The 17,536-nt window shown below is 44.2% G+C and overlaps 1 protein-coding gene across 4 annotated transcripts in view; it reads right to left on the bottom strand.

Annotated features, from left to right (window-relative positions):
- Nucleotides 1–4,616: 4,616 nt before the first annotated feature.
- LOC123753960 (LIM1_Isl and LIM2_Isl domain-containing protein tup) overlaps nt 4,617–17,536 on the bottom strand; it is a 74,341-nt gene continuing 61,421 nt past the window's right edge. For all 4 annotated transcript variants that reach the window (XM_045735982.2, XM_045735981.2, XM_045735980.2 and 1 more), the window contains one exon: nt 4,617–6,809. In XM_045735982.2, the coding sequence (XP_045591938.1) occupies nt 6,573–6,809 (237 nt within the window). In that variant the 3' untranslated portion in view covers nt 4,617–6,572. The remainder of the gene's footprint in view (nt 6,810–17,536) is intronic.

The raw sequence follows: 17,536 nt of genomic DNA, 5'->3' as shown, positions 1-17,536 counted from the left end.
GTCTTCACCCCAACAGCTGGAGTTCCCCAAGGGTCGAGCCTGAGCCCGGTCCTCTTCAACATTTTCGTAAATGACCTGCCCCAACAGGAGTACAGGGACACCATCATCGTCCAATTTGCTGACGACGTAACACACGTAATAACATCAAACCCAAGCATCCGAACAGCCAAACACTCAACTGTAACCCGTAAGGCGAACGTAGAACTAGCTAGGACTGCTATCTGGGAAAGAAAATGGAGGATCACCATTAACCCAGACAAGATCCAAATTAGCACTGTCGGCTGTATGGCCTACACAATTAAAGATTCGGGGGGCAGGGGGGAATAAGGATCAGGGGTGAACCCATAGCCATATCAAACTCCAACACAGTGCTCTGATACAACTTCAACAGGCTACTTAACTTCACCCAGTACGTCTCCAAGACGACAGCGATGGCTAAGGATTCCCTGTCGAGGCGATTCCGTTTCAGGCAAGCCCCATCCCATGTCAAGCTCCACCTGTACAGAATGATTATAAGGCCTAGCCTTGAGTATCCTTACGTTCCCCTGAACCTAACCAACATGCTGAAGATCCAACGGGTCCAAAATAAAGCACTTCGCTTCGCGGCGGGCCTGTCGCTGGCGGACAGGGTAACAACACACCAGATCCATGAGAGACTCAACATGATGCCAATGAACACCAGGCTCAGCTACCTGGCCATAAAGCAGCTGTAGCGCATGAAGCACATGTATGTCCCAGACCCCGAAGAACCCCGCGAAGCAGTAAACACAACCAGTGACTATGAGATCCATGAACCACCACAACCACAAGAATCACTCTCCAACAAAAAGTGATCAGACACATCCATGATCAGGCCTTCCCAAGACCTCAAATACTAAGTGGTCTACCAGACGACCCAGATGATTGGCTCTTCCCGGACCCGATTTTTACTTAAAATGTATTTAATAAAAAATAAATAAACAATTGTGCTACCAGAAGAGTAACCGCCCTGATGTTGCTAAGATTAATCTCCTGCAGCCAGCTCCGGCGGCTCTAGGGCTTCCACACACTTGCTAGGACACACACACTAGCCACCCAGCCAATGTACTGACAACCCAACATACCACACATACAAACGGCACACACACATGCCAACCCATGGTGGACAGGCCACCGAACTTTCAAACCTCTTCTCTCTACACCCACTTCCTCTTCCAGAATTTTACCTCCCCATCCCTCTTCCTTTCCCCATCCTTTCCAAACCCTTTGGACTATAAAGCTAAAGCGTGTGGTGCCTGTCCGTAGTGTTGCAACCCTGTACCATTGCCTTAGATATCCATGTACACACTGCGAGCCCTACGATGCTGCATATTTATGCTGCTTGGTCTGTTGGTGTTTGTGTTCCGTTCTAAGGTGTGGGAGATACTGCTTCATTCCTCTGCAACCCCATCTTCCTTCTCTCCCGAATTATTGCCCCCCCCCTCCCCCTTCCGCCATCTTCTTTCTCACCTGCTTCACCGCCCCCCCCCCCCCAACCATCTCCTCTCCATCCTGCATCACTGCCTCCATCCCCCCTCCTGCATCACTGCCTCCATCCCCCCTCCTGCATCACTGCTCCCACCCCCCCCCCACCATAGTTTACCTCTTCCCATGGTTGAAGTCACCCATAATTAACAATCTGGTTCCAGTCCTGAAAGTGACAGAAGCTGGTCTCTCTTTTATATTAATGGTTGTCATACTGTTTGTCATATTCCTGCCTAGGTTTTCTATCATTTGGTGGAGGGTTATATATTATTACTAATATTAGTTTTCTTCTCCGATTGTCATAGTGCCTGTTATGTAGTCCTTGAACCCTTCACAGCCTGGGATATCCATCTCTTCAACACACCAGTCCTTCATTATCACCACGGATTCCTTATCAACCAGGCTGTGGTTCATTCATACGGCAGGCTGCGAGCAGCTGCGTCCAACAGCCTGGTTGACCAGTCCAGCAACGAGGAGGCCTGGTCAAGAACCGGGCCGCGGGGACGCTAAGCCCCAAAATCATCGCAAAGTAAGGTAACGGCCACTCCTCCCCCTCTTCTACATAGTATTCCTGCAGAAACACTGCATTTTGACTTCTGTCAAATTTGTTTCTATGAGTACTGTTATGTCTGGGTTTTTTTCCTGTCACCTTTCCCCAAGTTCACTTATTTTATTGATAATACCATCTATGTTTGATTTCATTGCCTTAAAGCTCACTTAATTCTGACTATTCTCACTTACTCTCCCCCTTTATGGACGCTCCACTGGTGTGGGAAGTTGTTCCATGGGTGGGGCAAATTACGAGATAGTTAAAAGGGCCTTGGAGCGTTCTGGGGTGAGGGGTGTGGGACCAAGGGAATTGAGGGTAGACATTTGAATGGGGACACAGGGAGGGCTTAGAGTGAGGAAGGTTTCTATGGGGGAGGAAGGTGGGGTGTTGCACTTCTCTCTGTTTTTGCTGAACTGCATGTGGAGGGTTACCCCATTTCTCTCCAGGATTGTAGGATATGGGGGGTTGTGGTTCCCCATTTCCTGTCTCTCTCTCTGTTAGTCTTCCTTGTGTTCATTGTCATAATTCTCTCCTCTCTTGTCATGTTCCCCTTGAAGAAATACTTTTTGTATCCCATTACATTTAACAGTTTGTTCTTTGCTAGAATTTCCTCTTTTGTGGTCTTGTTTGTGAATACTATCTTTATCAACCGATTTTTAACCTTGTTGTACCGACCTAGCCTGAAAGTCTTCTCTATTTTGTTCGACCCTCATCATCTGTAAGCCCCCTTCAGGATTTGTCACTATGGGGCCTCGTAGCCTGGTGGATAGCGCGCAGGACTCGTAATTCTGTGGCGCGGGTTCGATTCCCGCACGAGGCAGAAACAAATGGGCAAAGTTTCTTTCACCCTGAATGCCCCTGTTACCTAGCAGTAAATAGGTACCTGGGAGTTAGTCAGCTGTCACGGGCTGCTTCCTGGGGGTGGAGGCCTGGTCGAGGACCAGGCCGCGGGGACATTAAAGCCCCGAAATCATCTCAAGATAACCTCAAGATGGCTCTGTTCTTAGCTTTTCATTCTACCTGACTTGAATCATTTTGTGCCTTAATGCCTACTACGACCACTGCTCTTTTCCTTGCTAGAAGCAGCAGTAGCAGTACGTGTGTGAGTGTGAGTGTGTGTGTGTGTGTGTGTGCGTGTGTGTGTGCGTGTGCGTGTGTGTGTGTGTGTGCGCGCACGCGCGTGCATGTGCGTGCATGCGCGTGTGCGTGCGTGTGCGTTCGCATACGTCCATCCACAATGACATATACACCTTTAACACACATCCAACAACGATGACAACAATCACAGCAATAATTACACATCAAACAGTAATAACTCTGGGCAGAACAATGACAACCTTCCTGACCTTGCCACTCAAGTAAATTACTTTTGGTGATGACATTAACATATTTATAAGCTTTATATTAATATATGTTTTCAAAATATTGTCGGTGCGTTTTCTACATTAAGGCAGTATAATTCTTCATTGCTTCAACAAATGCTTCTTTTTCTATTGTCCTAAACTAACTATATATATATATATATATATATATATATATATATATATATATATATATATATATATATATATATATATATATATATATATAAACTGAAAACTCACACCCCAGAAGTGACTCGAACCCATACTGCCAGGAGCAGCAATGCAACTGGTGTGTACAGGACACCTTAATCCACTCGACCATCACGACCGGTCAAAAGCTGATGGTAGCCGAGGCTATTTTGCCCATCAGCCCGCCGGCACTGTGATGGTAATCTTTGGCATAGTATTTTGCCTCTGCTACCATCAGCTTTTGACCGGTCGTGATGGTCGAGTGGATTAAGGTGTCCTGTACACACCAGTTGCATTGCTGCTCCTGGCAGTATGGGTTCGAGTCACTTCTGGGGTGAGTTTTCAGTTTATATATATATATATATATATATATATATATATATATATATATATATATATATATATATATATATATATATATATATATATAGATATATATTTATTTATTTATATATATACACACACACACACACTCAATGTGTGTGTATCGTACCTAATAGACAGATCGCACTACTCGGCCTAGTATGCAAGGCTCGATTTGCCTAATAGGCAGAATAATTTTCGCTATTCTCAAAAAATTGCTTCCAATCGGTTTATTTGAAATATGTATAATATATTATATATATATATATACCAAATGGTACTATTTAATTATCCATTACATCAGTATGTGTACAGTGGTCCTCATGGTAAACAAAAAGTACTATCTAAAGAGGAGGATGGGTAAATATAGCACATGGGAGCGTGCCTAGAGTATAACAGGCAATTCCTCTCTGGATCACAACACTGTGGCGCTGCAACAGGAAACTAGTTACTCTAGGAGCCCTGGTTTACCTTAAAGAGCTAACTAGAAACACAAAACCAACACATTAAAAACGGGAAGAAATCGTCACTTTTTCGTTCGTTTCCAATGAATAAGTTTAAGTGATGAATTGGTTATTTGAGTCATGACTTGATTTGTTATACTTGAGGGGAAGCCGTTGTCAACAGGATGGAAATAAACTGGCGAGGCAGATGGAACACTTTAATGGTAGATCGCTTGCATACACGTACATCAGACTCGCCAAGTTGATCACTGGGAACCCCTGGGTGAGGGAATCGGAAAATGAGAGGTGAAAAAGGGATGGATGAGAGCGGGTGGGGGAAAAAGCTTTGTCATTGGGCACGCGGAAGACAGTGGAGTGAAGTGTACAGCCGGAGGGAAGGGGATAGAAGACTAGGAAGCAGAACAAAATGGGAAGAGTGAAGAGAATAGGATAGAGGGCAAAGCAGGGGCAAGAAAGAGAGGAGGAGGAGAGGGGAGAAAACAGATAATACATAGGAAACAACATTTATAACCAACACACAACAATTAAAGCCTCCTCCGAAAATTATAATTATAAGTAAAATAATAATAATAATAATATAATAATCTGCCAGGGAAGTTTCACAAAACGTCTTCGCCTATTGTTTACAAACATATCACAAACATTTTATATTGTGTAACTACCAAAACAAGCTAAATTAATACAATGGAAGGATAGGGGATCACGTCCTAGGGGAAGTATTTGGGGGGTTGGTCATGCCCTAGGGAAGTCACGTCCTAGAAGGATTAAAGGGAAACTCCCATCCTATGAGGGAGGGAAAAGAAGGATGACCGCCCCTAAGGGAAGCAGAGAGAAAGGGGTCATGCCTTGGAGAGGAGTGTCACGGCCTCGGAGAGGCTTGACCTCAAGAAAGGTCATGTCGTAGCAGTTACACACACACACACGGGAAACGCACACCAATGAACACCGAAAAGGTCATTATTATCATACACAGAACTAATAATAATATCAACATGCCTACACCGAGTGAATCAACTACTGTGAGGGTCCAGTCCAGTCTGGTGAGAGCACACACAGGTTAGCACACCAGCGCTGAGTACAAGGAACAGAAGTTGTCTACATGGATCTCTCTCTCTGTCATTCACACACACACACACACACACACACACACACACACACACACACACACACACACACACACACACACACACACACACACACACACACACACTCTCATGTGTCCAACACACCACAGATACAAAACAAATCTGCTGGACACTTTTATGAACACAGAAATGCAGTTTAAAAGACCTTGAAATGAACTTCCCAGGTTTCGTTTCTTCGGTGTTTTATGTTTTGTTTTTATTGGCGTTTATGGTACGTTTTGAACACTGTACACTCTCAAAGTCTTCATTATCCGGACACTACAACAAGCCTGCGGAATATATCCGAATTTCATCCACCGGACATCCAGGATGAGAGATCTGCTCGCTTTTAAGCGTAAGCGGACCTTTGGACGTTTGTACGTCCAGAAACCGGATCTTAAACAGAAATTGCACATTTTCGCTATCGACTTTCAGGATGCCAGTCATTACCTCAGATGGTGGGACCTGTCAAAGTTCAAATCGCCCAGATCTGGATGATGAGACTTGCCGACCAGATATTTGACCATGGGATTATTAATACGTCTATTACGAAGGATCAGTTTCCCTTGATGGAACACGAGGAAGTGCACATATTTGCTTAGTAAGCTGTGTAAGTTAAGGTCTCTATAACAAGACCTGCACAAGTCTCGACACTAATACGCACCTGTCCGTGTGTTTTGGTTCTCTGGACCAACCGGGACATTAGAGAGACAGGATTTAGTGCATTGTGTGTTTACCACGGGGTTGTAAAATGATTCTTCAACTAAAAGTTTGTTACAACAGTCTTCGCCGTCGCCACCACCACCACCACTTGTCCCCACCACTATCACCACCACCATCACCACCACCTGCCACAGCAACCACGATCGGTCACACTCGACCTAACCCTCTTCCCCACCGGGAGGAAAGGAGGAACATGATGTGGCGGAAGGCGATGACCGAGCCAATCATGACGACGACGACGATGACGACGACGACTTAGCTACGCTGTGATGACTACCCGGGGCCTCAACCATCAGGGGCTGGTGGTCGTGCTTAGTGGAGCCGTCATAGAGTCGTCGGATTCGAGGTAGGACACGTAGGAGTCGCTGTGGACAGAGTCGTCGAAGGGACCCGTGTCGTACTTGGAGTCGGCATGCGGATGCTGCGGCTGGTGCTGTTGTGGCTGTTGCTGCTGCGGCTGCGGAAGCATCTGCGACTGCGGTCCGAGGAGCTCTGCTGCTGCACACATTTCCGCCCCGTAGCCATGCATCTGACGGAGGAAGACAGGGTTAAGAGTCAGACAGGTAATATATCTGGTCAGCTCTCTCACTCTATACTGTGTGTGTGTGTGTGTGTGTGTGTGTGTGTGTGTGTGTGTGTGTGTGTGTGTGTGTGTGTGTGTGAAGTACGAAGAAATTAAAGTGATGAATAATGTGAAAATATATAACCACTAGGGGAAAAATTAAGCAAGAAATGACTTGAGCGCTTTCTTGTTAATCAATACACCTTCAAAAGTACAATCAATGAAATACAAAACATACACATCTGGTAACATATTACATGTGTAAAGGAAGAAATGTGTATGTTTATCACTCAGTATGTTCGGTAATATGTTTATTGTTTGTGAGATATATATATATATATATATAATATGAACACGTTGTACTGCTCGGGGTGAGAATAGTTTGAGCTACCTCATCCCTTTGTATGTATTTTGCCTCAATAAACTAATTTAAATCTAAATTTAAATTTAAATTTCATTTACATACACATACACTGGGGGCCCTGGTAGCTGAGTGGACAGCGTTTGGGACTCGTAATCCTATGGCCCGGGGGATCGATCCCCGGTTACGGTGGAAACAAATGGGCAGAGTTTCTTTCACCCTGATGCTCCTATTCAGCTAGCAATAAATAAGTATCTGGGAGTTAGACAGCTGCTACGGACTGCTTCCTGGGTGTGTAAGTGTGTTAGAGAAATATATGTAGCAGATATAATAGAAGAAAAATAGATTGGTTACAAAGGCGGAGTCCAAGAGCTAATAGTTCGATTCTGCAGACACAAATAGTAAATACAAATAGTAAACACACACACAGGTTGTGGTGTAGAGTGGTTGATAAATGGAATGCATTAGGAAATGATGTGGTGGAGGCTGACTCCATACACAGTTTCAAGTGTAGATATGATAGAACCCAATAGGCTCAGGACCCTGTACACCAGATGATTGACGGTTGAGAGGTGGGACCAAAGAGCCAGAGCTCAACCCCCGCAAGCACAAATAGGTGAGTAAACACACACAGCAGATAAATCACTGGCAACAGGGGAGTTGCCAGTGATTTGTAACTTGGCGAGTTATTACCAAGAATTTGGAAAGCGGCTAACGTGGTCCCGACATATAAGAAAGGGGATAGACAGGAGGCACTGAACTACAGGCCAGTGTCCCTAACCTGCATACCATGCAAGCTGATAGAGAAGAATGTGCGAAAAAAGCTAGTGGAACATCTGGAGCGAAAGAACTTTGTAATACAGCATCAACATGGGTTCAGGGATGGCAAGTCCTGCCTCATAGGATTAATTGAATTCTACGACCAGGCAACAAAAATCAGACAAGAGAGGGGTGGGCAGACTGCATATTTTTGGATTGTCAGAAAGCCTTAGACACAGTACCACACAAGAGGCTAGTGAGAGGCTAGTGAAAAAGCTGGAGATGCAGGCAGGAGTGAAAGGGAAGACACTCCATTGGATAAGGGAGTACCTAAGCAACAGAAGACAGCGAGTCATTGTGAGGGGTGAGGTCTCAGATTGGCGAGACGTCACCAGTGGAGTCCCGCAGGGGTCGGTCCTTTGGACCTATACTGTTTCTGATATATGTAAATGATCTCCCAGTGGGTAGACTTTCGTTTCTCTCGCTGTTTGGTGATGATGAAAAAATTATGAGGAGGATTGAAACAGAGGATGATAGTAGGAGGCTACAAGATGACCTAGACAGACTGAATGAATGGTCCAATAAATGGCTACTAAAGTTCAACCCGAGTAAATGCAAGGTAATGAAACTAGGCGGTGGAAACAGGAGGCCAGACATAGAATACAGAATAGGAGATGAAATACTTCAAGAAACGAACAGAGAGAAAGATCTAGGAGTTGATATCACACCAAACCTGTCTCCTGAAGCCCACATAAAAAGAATTCCGCCTGCGGCATACGCGAGGCTGGCTAACATCAGAACAGCCTTCAGGAACCTGTGTAAGGAATCAATCAGAATTTTGTACACCACATATATAAGATCAATCCTAGAGTATGCGGCCCCACCATGGAGCACGTACTTTGTCAAGCACAAAAAAAAGTTACCTCTGGAAAAAGTTCAGAGATATGCCACTAGACTAGTCACAGAACTAAGAGGCATGAGTTACGAGGAAAGGCTGCGGGAAATGCACCTCGACACTGGAAGACAGAAGAGTATGGAGAGACATGATCACTACCTACAAAATCCTCAGGGGAATTGACAAGGGTAGATAAGGATAAACTGTTTAACACTGGTGGAACGCAAACAAGGGGCACAGGTGGAAACTGAGTACCCAAATGAGCCACAGGGACGTTAGAAAGAACTTTTTCAGTGTCAGAGTAGTTAACAGATGGAATGCACTAGGAAGTGATGTGGTGGAGGCTGACTCCATACACAGTTTCAAATGTGGATATGATAAGAGCCCAGTAGGCTCAGGAACCTGTACACCTGTTGATTGGCAGTTGAGAGGCGGGACCAAAGAGCCACAGCTCATCCCTCGCAAACACAAAGAGGTGAGTACAGCACTAATAACTACTAACCATTCCAATACCGGTAATTAAAAGGAACTAGCTCCCAGGCAGCGGCGTGGGGGAGAGGGGGAGAGGGATATAGGAAGGAGAGCAAATGGGGAAGAGGAAGAGAGGTAAAGTGAGGCAGAAAGCGAGGAAGTTGAAAGACCGACAGAGAGGAAAAAGGAGATGAGATTGATGTAGGGGGGAAGGAGGTATGAGGAGGAGGGGGTGCAACAAAACACTGTCATGCCCCCATGGTAATCCCAGCGTCTGGCCTGCTCTGCCCCCGCTACACCAGAGTAATCCCAGCAACAGTCCAATAAATCCTGGTAATCCAGCTAGCGGAGGTAATAAATAGAGCAGCGATTATAATCCTCGACGCACACTCATCGGCACGAGTGGGGGGGGGGGTTTGCTCCCTTCTCTCCCCCACAACCCCCCCCCCCTCTACCTACCCTCTCTCCCCCACCACCACCCCTATCCCTTCCCTCCCTACCCCCTCCCCCTTCCCTGTCCTCTCTCACCCTTCCCTCTCCTCTCTCACCTCCCCTCCCTCCTCCTCCCCTTCCATCCTCACCCCCCCCCCTTCACCATTGCTGGCTATAACATGTAGACAATTATTACTGTCGCCTATTATTGTTTTACAGGTGACTGTTACCGAACCTGGCAGTTAGTTACCTGCCGGTGATTTCGGGGGATCAAGGTTCTCGCGGCCCGGTCTCTGACAAGGCCTCCTGGTTGATGGACTGGTTAACCAGACCAGTTGGACGTGCCTGCTCGCAGCCTGACGTATGAATTACGAGTCTCTAAATTACGAGTCTCTAAATTACGAGTCTCTAAATTACGAGTCTCTAAATTACGAGTCTCTAAATTACGAGTCTCTAAATTACGAGTCTCTAAATTAAGAGTCTCTAAATTAAGAGTCTCTAAATTAAGAGTCACTAAATTACGAGTCTCTAAATTACGAGTCTCTAAATTACGAGTCTCTAAATTACGAGTCTCTAAATTACGAGTCTCTAAATTACGAGTCTCTAAATTACGAGTCTCTAAATTACGAGTCTAAATTATGAGTCTAAATTACGAGACTAAATTACGAGTCTATTACTTGGTATTTCCTAATAAGTTCATTTTATTATCGACCGCTCATCGTCAGCGGTTTGAGCTGATGCTTCGAGTCACACAAGATGATGTCTATCGCCTGGACACCTGTGAGTCAGTAGAGTGGATGAAAAACTCTACCCACTCTATAATATCCAAACGCGGTGGATATGATCGGCCAGAACTGTTATTGTCGATCGGAAAAGATTTGAATTCTGGATTCGTGGATTGGCTTCCAATATTAGGAGCAGCGGATTGGAATTAATCATTACGACCAGTGGATTGGAATCAGCGAAGAGTTAGGGGTGACATGATAGAGGTGTACAAGTGGATGAATGGATATAACAAAGAGGGATATTAATAGGGTGTTAAAAGTGTCAACACATGACAGATCACGAATTACCGCGTAACGTGGTGGAGGTGGGGTCCCTCGATTGTTTCAAACGTGGGTTGGGCATGTATACGAGTGGGATTGGATGGTTATAAATAGGAGCTGGCTCATATGGGCTAATAGACCTTCTGCAGTTACCTTTATTCTATGTTCTTATGACTTTGGGCCCAGTGGATTCGAATTCAAACTCGGAATCCGTCCCACGAAGGATTCAGGGACTGATGGACTGGATTCCTCCATGGAATCCAATAGTACATTTATAAATAAGACCAGGAGACACCCTAGTTTTTTTGTTTTGTTTTTTGCCGCCGGAGGTGGCTAGTTTATTGTGCACCCCATACTCATCCTGTGAGCGGTAGCGCAAAAGCATTACAGAGGGCACAAGAGGTCTTTATCAGACCTCTTCTTAGATTATTTCATAAACAATTTCACCTATCCTTCACACCTTATAGTTACAATGTCAGCTAGTTACAGAGAAAGTGCTATTTCAAGAGCTATATATTTACAGTAAGTCATTATACATTAATGGAAGGTCTTATCGCTAATACATAATAGTTTGACCAATGGGGATATTACAGAGTCATAGGGGAGCTTCTGTTTATTATTAGTCTTCACAATACACTATTTGTTTCTGAATCTCATATGTCGTTTATCTACTGTTTCCTCCACCCACTTCCAGTCTCCTCTCTTGGGCGCCTCCCATCCCTTGATCGTCGTCGCCCCGAAACCAACAATAATCCTTCTATCCTCCTCTCTTCTTCCTTCCCCACTCCTCCCCCTTCCTCCTCTCCTCCCCCTTCCCCACTCCTCCCCCTTCCTCCTCTCCTCCCCCTTCCCCACTCCTCCCCCTTCCTCCTCTCCAACATCATCTCCTCGTTTCTATTTTAAATCGTAAATGCATATGATTATAAAATACATAAATTAAGTTATTAAAAAAATCAATGTTATATCAAAATCAATTATATATATATATATATATATATATATATATATATATATATATATATATATATATATATATATATATATATATATATTGTTAGTTTCTTGATAATCCTTGTTTCAGTGCTGAGGTGATGTCGGTCTGTGAGGATGTCGAGGTGTTGTTCAATGCGGGTACGGATACTTTCGTCGATGTTGCTATTTCTCCACTCGTTTGTAGCATAAAGTAGTTGCGTTTTGTTGTCTTTGATTTCATTCTCTGCCTTGTATATCTGATCACGAATCAGATCCTGGCGATATTTTATCGTGAAGGCTTGATTCCTTGCTGCTGGGTCGTGCGCTTTAATATTAGTATATTTTGGTAGCAGTCTTTCCTGTAGACATATATTATTAAATATGACCGAAAAAGTAAGATTAATAATTCTAACACGAATTTTCTCAATCTTTCGTACATTTCTTTTCACTGTTGGAGGTAATTCAAAAATCAATTCTCCAAAATTATATATATATATATATATATATATATATATATATATATATATATATATATATATATATATATATATATAAAGATTTATAATATACTTGCATTTCTTGCTATCAGGGGAATCATATCCCTGTGAAACTTAAAGCAGCATTACACATATGCATTATTATAAAATTTAACCATTAAAAAGTCCATTTTAATAATCGACTTGATAGTGGCGGTGGAGGGGCAGAAAGCCTGTGACGTCACCACGTCTCTAAATGAGTGGGTTTAGTGGTTGGGTGTCCCAGCACCGGTGTTATGACGTAGTCCTCTTGGCGGGAACATAAACAAAAACAAAGGAACATCGAGTCAAATTATCCTCTCGTCTGGACATCCTCTTCCGCCTGCCCGCCGGAGTCTTGAGACCAATTACATAACAGACAACACCAGAGCCCTTATGTCGTTTATTCATTGTCTGTCGTCTATACTTCCACTTTATATCGTTTATACATGCACTTCCTCCTCTCCTGTCCTCCTCCTCCTCTTCCTGCCTAACCTTTCTTAGCCGCTTCGTTGCCTTCGCCACCTCCTGCTCCCTCCAGTTGTTTGCTTGGTCCGTTTGCCGGTTCTCAAAGACGGAAAAAGCAAAACAGGAGTTCAAACATTGACCTTGTGGCGGGCGGAGCTGTTAAAACAAACGAGGGCCCTGGGCTGGGTCGGGCTGTCAATCAGTCTTAAGATGGCGGCGGGCGGGGTCAACCCAAAGGTTCCCGACTCGCAAGATTATTCTAGTTCGTATTTTTTGTGTGGTTTATATTATTCTAGTTTGTATCTTTATTTTGTTTCAGTGTTGGGAACCGTTTTAGAAGGTGTTCGAATCCTTCAGTCCGGATTCTTATTTTTTTCAAGACATTATATTTTAGTTGTTTTGCTTTTGTTTAAGAACATAAGAACAAAGGTAACTGCAGAAGGCCTGTTGGCCCATACGAGGCAGCTCCTATCTATAACCACCCAATCCCACTCATATACTTGTCCAACCCGCGCTTGAAACAATCGAGGGATCCTCGATTGTTTATTCTCTTACGAATTCCGTGCGTGACTGTGTGTGAGAACCTTAGAGTTTTAGGCTTATTAGACGCCATTTTGGAGGTCATTTTTAACTTGTACTTGAGATCAACTCTCTCACTCTCGTCTCTCTCTCTCTCTCGTCTCTCACTCTCGTCTCTCACTCTCGTCTCTCTCTCTCTCTCTCTCTCTCTCTCTCTCTCTCTCTCTCTCTCTCTCTCTCTCTCTCATTACCTTACAACAATACAATTAACTTCAGCTCGCTATGTGTAGCATGACCATAACTACACTCACAACAGTAACCACTGTTGTGAGTGTTAAGTGTTAACACTTAACAGTGTTAAGTGTCACTGAGGGGACACTTAACACAACCTCTGTGTGTTGTTATTATTATTATTATTTACCACAGACGCGGCCACATGTTCACAATGCTAACCACCATATATACATTTTCTTCTATTCTCCATGGACAGGGATTGAGTTCTGTTGAACATGTAGTTCAATGATTAACTGAACAACCAACCACTGAAGGTGATTACGATGGTTTTACAAGCTCAGGTTATAGTTACATCACATACAGGGCATAACTGCTGCATATCAGTCAATCTTGGATACAAATCCAGTATATCATCAAGTGCTTCAGTATTTAGATAGTATTTATAGAGTTCAATATACCTCAGTCCAGGTGGGCGAACGTCAGTCAATATGGGACATTCTACGATATAATGTTCAAGGGAGTGCATGTTTTCTCTTTCACAAAGGTGACACACAGAGCCGTCGTTCAAACTCGGTTCATTGACTACTACCATTAACCAATAATGTTGACCAGACCACACACTAGAAGGCGAAGGGACGACGACGTTTCGGTCCGTCCTGGACCATTCTCAAGTCGATTCGCAACCAATAATGGTAGCGGTTAACCACTAATGGTAACCATGGTCATGGTTATCATGGTAGTGGTCATTGCTTTATGACCATGACCACTGCCATTAACACAATTGACATTACCATTACAAACTTTCCAATAGCGAGGCTAGGAATAGGGAACCCGTTAGGGTTATCGAGGTCCACCTATGAATAAGCCAATGACTAACCTAGGTGAACAGAGGCATCAGGTGAGAGGAAACGCGTCAAACGGTCTCGTGCAGCCCTTGGGGTCGAACCCTGGCCCCCTTAAAGGTGTGAACCGTCTGCGCTGACCACTACCTTATAGAGGTATTCTAATACAGAGCATTACTACCTCTACCATCTACTCTCTCTCTACCGTCTCTCACTACCACTACTCTTGTCTTCTACCACTGCCACCATCCTTCTACAACCTGTCATCTACCAGCCTGCTCTACCACTTCTCCCCTCTTATCTACCACTCTACTACACCCCCCCCCCCTCCCTCATTCTACCAACCTGCTTTTATTTTCATTCTCTTATCTTTTCTATCACATCTTTTCTCTATTACTCTGTTCTACAACTTCATCTCTCCGTCTGCCTTCGCTTAGTCTCCTCATCTCTCTTCTCTTTTCACTCTACTCCTTCCCCTTTATCTTCGATACCATATGTATACATAATGTTCGAAATCAGACATATAGGATACAGGGATTCATATCTAGAAACTTTAGCAATAAGACGATACATCCTTCATCTTAATGTGTCTTCGCCCTTCTTAGGTGCCATTTAGATCATGCAGTTCAGGTATGGCCTCCTTAGTATAGAATGTGACCTCCTTACTATAGAATGTGGCCTCCTTACTATAGAATGTGGCCTCCTTACTATAGAATGTGGCCTCCTTACTATAGAATGTGGCCTCCTTACTATAGAATGTGGCCTCTTTACTATAGAATGTGGCCTCCTTACTATAGAATGTGGCCTCCTTACTATAGAATGTGGCCTCCTTACTATAGAATGTGAATACATTTTCTCGACCGTGTAAATAGGGGGACGAGGACAAAGTTAATCCCAGGAGGTCGGAACCTCTGTCATGGAGAGACATTAACAAAAAATAGGTACAACAAAAGGGGGGATATTAATAGGGTGTTAAATATATCAATATAAAATAGAACGCGAAAAAAATAAATATAAATTGGATATGTTAACATTGAGCAAACACCTGAGGAAATACTGGTTTAGAATTCGGGTTTCTGATTTGTGGAACAAATTACGGATAATATAATAGACAGGATCGTTAAATTGTTCCAAGTTAGTGGTAGACAAGAATGTGAGTGTTTGGCAGAGTATAAATAGGATTTACGTCCTATGGACCAATATGTTTACTTCTACTGTTGGTATCTGGCGGTGTTGGTGGTGTTGGTGGTGGTGTTGGAGGTGTTGGGAGCGGTGTTGGAGGCGGTGGTGGTGGTGTTGTTGGTGGTGGTGCTTACCTAACAGTGTCTACGGGGAGTGAGGTCTAGCTCCTTGTGTCCATCCTACCAGCCTTGCTGCACCTCTTGCATTACAACTTAACTCTTTTTACGCTCAAATTCTTTATCGAATCTGGCCTTAAAGTTGTGGATGGAGGTGGCTTCCACAGCTTCTCTTTCAGTACATTCCACGTGTTTACTACCCGTACAGGTACTACCCGAACGAGTACTTCCTTGCATTCCTTCCGCTCATTTCTCTTTCCAGCTTCCACCTGTGTCCTCTTGACCTGTCTGTCGATTTCAAGAAGCTAGCTTTGGCCTCGTTACCTATTCCCCTCAGTATCTTGTATGTTGTGATCATACTCCCTCTCTTCCTTCTATCCTCTAAGGTTGTACCAATAGCCTATTCTCGTAGCTTCACCCTCTAAGCTCCGGCACCAATCTTGCTGCAAACTTTTTAAATGTTTGTTTTATGATTCACAAGGTGCGGATTCCAGTACTGAACCCATCCTGCTGTTTAGATAGTACTTTTTGTAACAATGAGCACTATAGTACAAATAATGACGTTCTAAGCAATTAGATAGTAGAATTTGGTACTATTCACTTTGTAAGTCTGAAAATCTGAAACTAAAAAAAACAAACTTAAATATTCCTAGGCCTAGTATAGCACATATATATATATACTATATTAGGCGTCATATAGTGTGTACTAGGCCTCGGAAGGTTAGGTCAGGTTGGTTTAGATTGTATTTGCAACAAAAATACAAAGCCTTTTCCGATTTGTCTAAATTCAATAGTAACGATTTCTTTTCTAATTATCCATTACGTCACACATATACTACATCGTTACTATAAGTACTAACAGCAGGATGGGCTGTCGTATTGGTCTAACAAATGTTGTGAAAACTGCCTTGAAGGTACCCGGATTTAGATTTCTAAACGATGTTCTTATATTTCTCAGCGTTCCAGATGCTGCTGATGTTATCCTGTCTGTGTGTGCCTCTGGTGTTGTGTTGGAACTATATCCCCCCCCCCCAAATCTTTCTTTTCTGATGCCCGTAGCTGCCTTACCCTTTATGGTGTAGCTGCTTTCTGATCTCTCTCCCCCATTCTCATTACCTTACAATTGTTGGTATTGAATTCTAGCAGCCGTTTGTCTCGCATCACCTGGTGTTTGTCACGGTCTTCCTGTAACTTACTTCAGTCCTTCTCTGTTTTACAGTTGTCATCATCTTTGCATCATGTGTAAACATTGACATGTCTGAGCTCTCACCTTCTGACAGGTTGTTCAAATAAATTAGGAACAGCAGCAGCCCCAGGAAGGAGCCTTTGTGGGGACCCCACTTGTGGTGTGAGTGGTGGTGGTGGTTGTGTAGGTGTAGGTGGTGGTGGTAGTGCAGGTGGTGGTGTGGGTGGTGTAGTGGGTGGTGTAGGTGGTGGTGTGGGTGGTGTAGTGGTGGTGGTGGTGGTGTGGGTGGTGTAGGTGGTGGTGGTGGTGGTGTGGTGGTGGTGGTGTAGGTGGTGGTGGTGGTGTTGGCGTGTACGGGAGGACGTTGTTGTGCTGGCCAGGTTCTCAGGTGGGTATGATTGGACAGGCACAGCAGGGATTTACTCCTGATACTCATCAGGGCACATTCCTGGCTTTCTTCACCACCCTCCCCGCCCTCCTCCACCCGAATACTTTCCACCACCTTCTCCTCCTTCCTCGATACTCCCCACACCCTTCCTCCTTCCCCAACACTCCCCCTGCCCTCTCTCCTCCTTCCCCAACACTCCCCCTACCCTCTCCCTCCTTCCCCAACACTCCCCCTGCCCTGTCTCTCCTTCCCCACCCTTGAATTGCTGCGACTGAAGGCTGAGTAATGGTAAAGGACATAGCATATAA

The sequence above is a fragment of the Procambarus clarkii genome, chromosome 6 (assembly GCF_040958095.1).
Source record: "Procambarus clarkii isolate CNS0578487 chromosome 6, FALCON_Pclarkii_2.0, whole genome shotgun sequence".
In the NCBI taxonomy this organism is placed as follows: Eukaryota; Metazoa; Arthropoda; class Malacostraca; order Decapoda; family Cambaridae; genus Procambarus; species Procambarus clarkii.
Note: the sequence above shows the minus strand (reverse complement) of the source record. Positions and strands in the feature narration are given on the sequence as shown.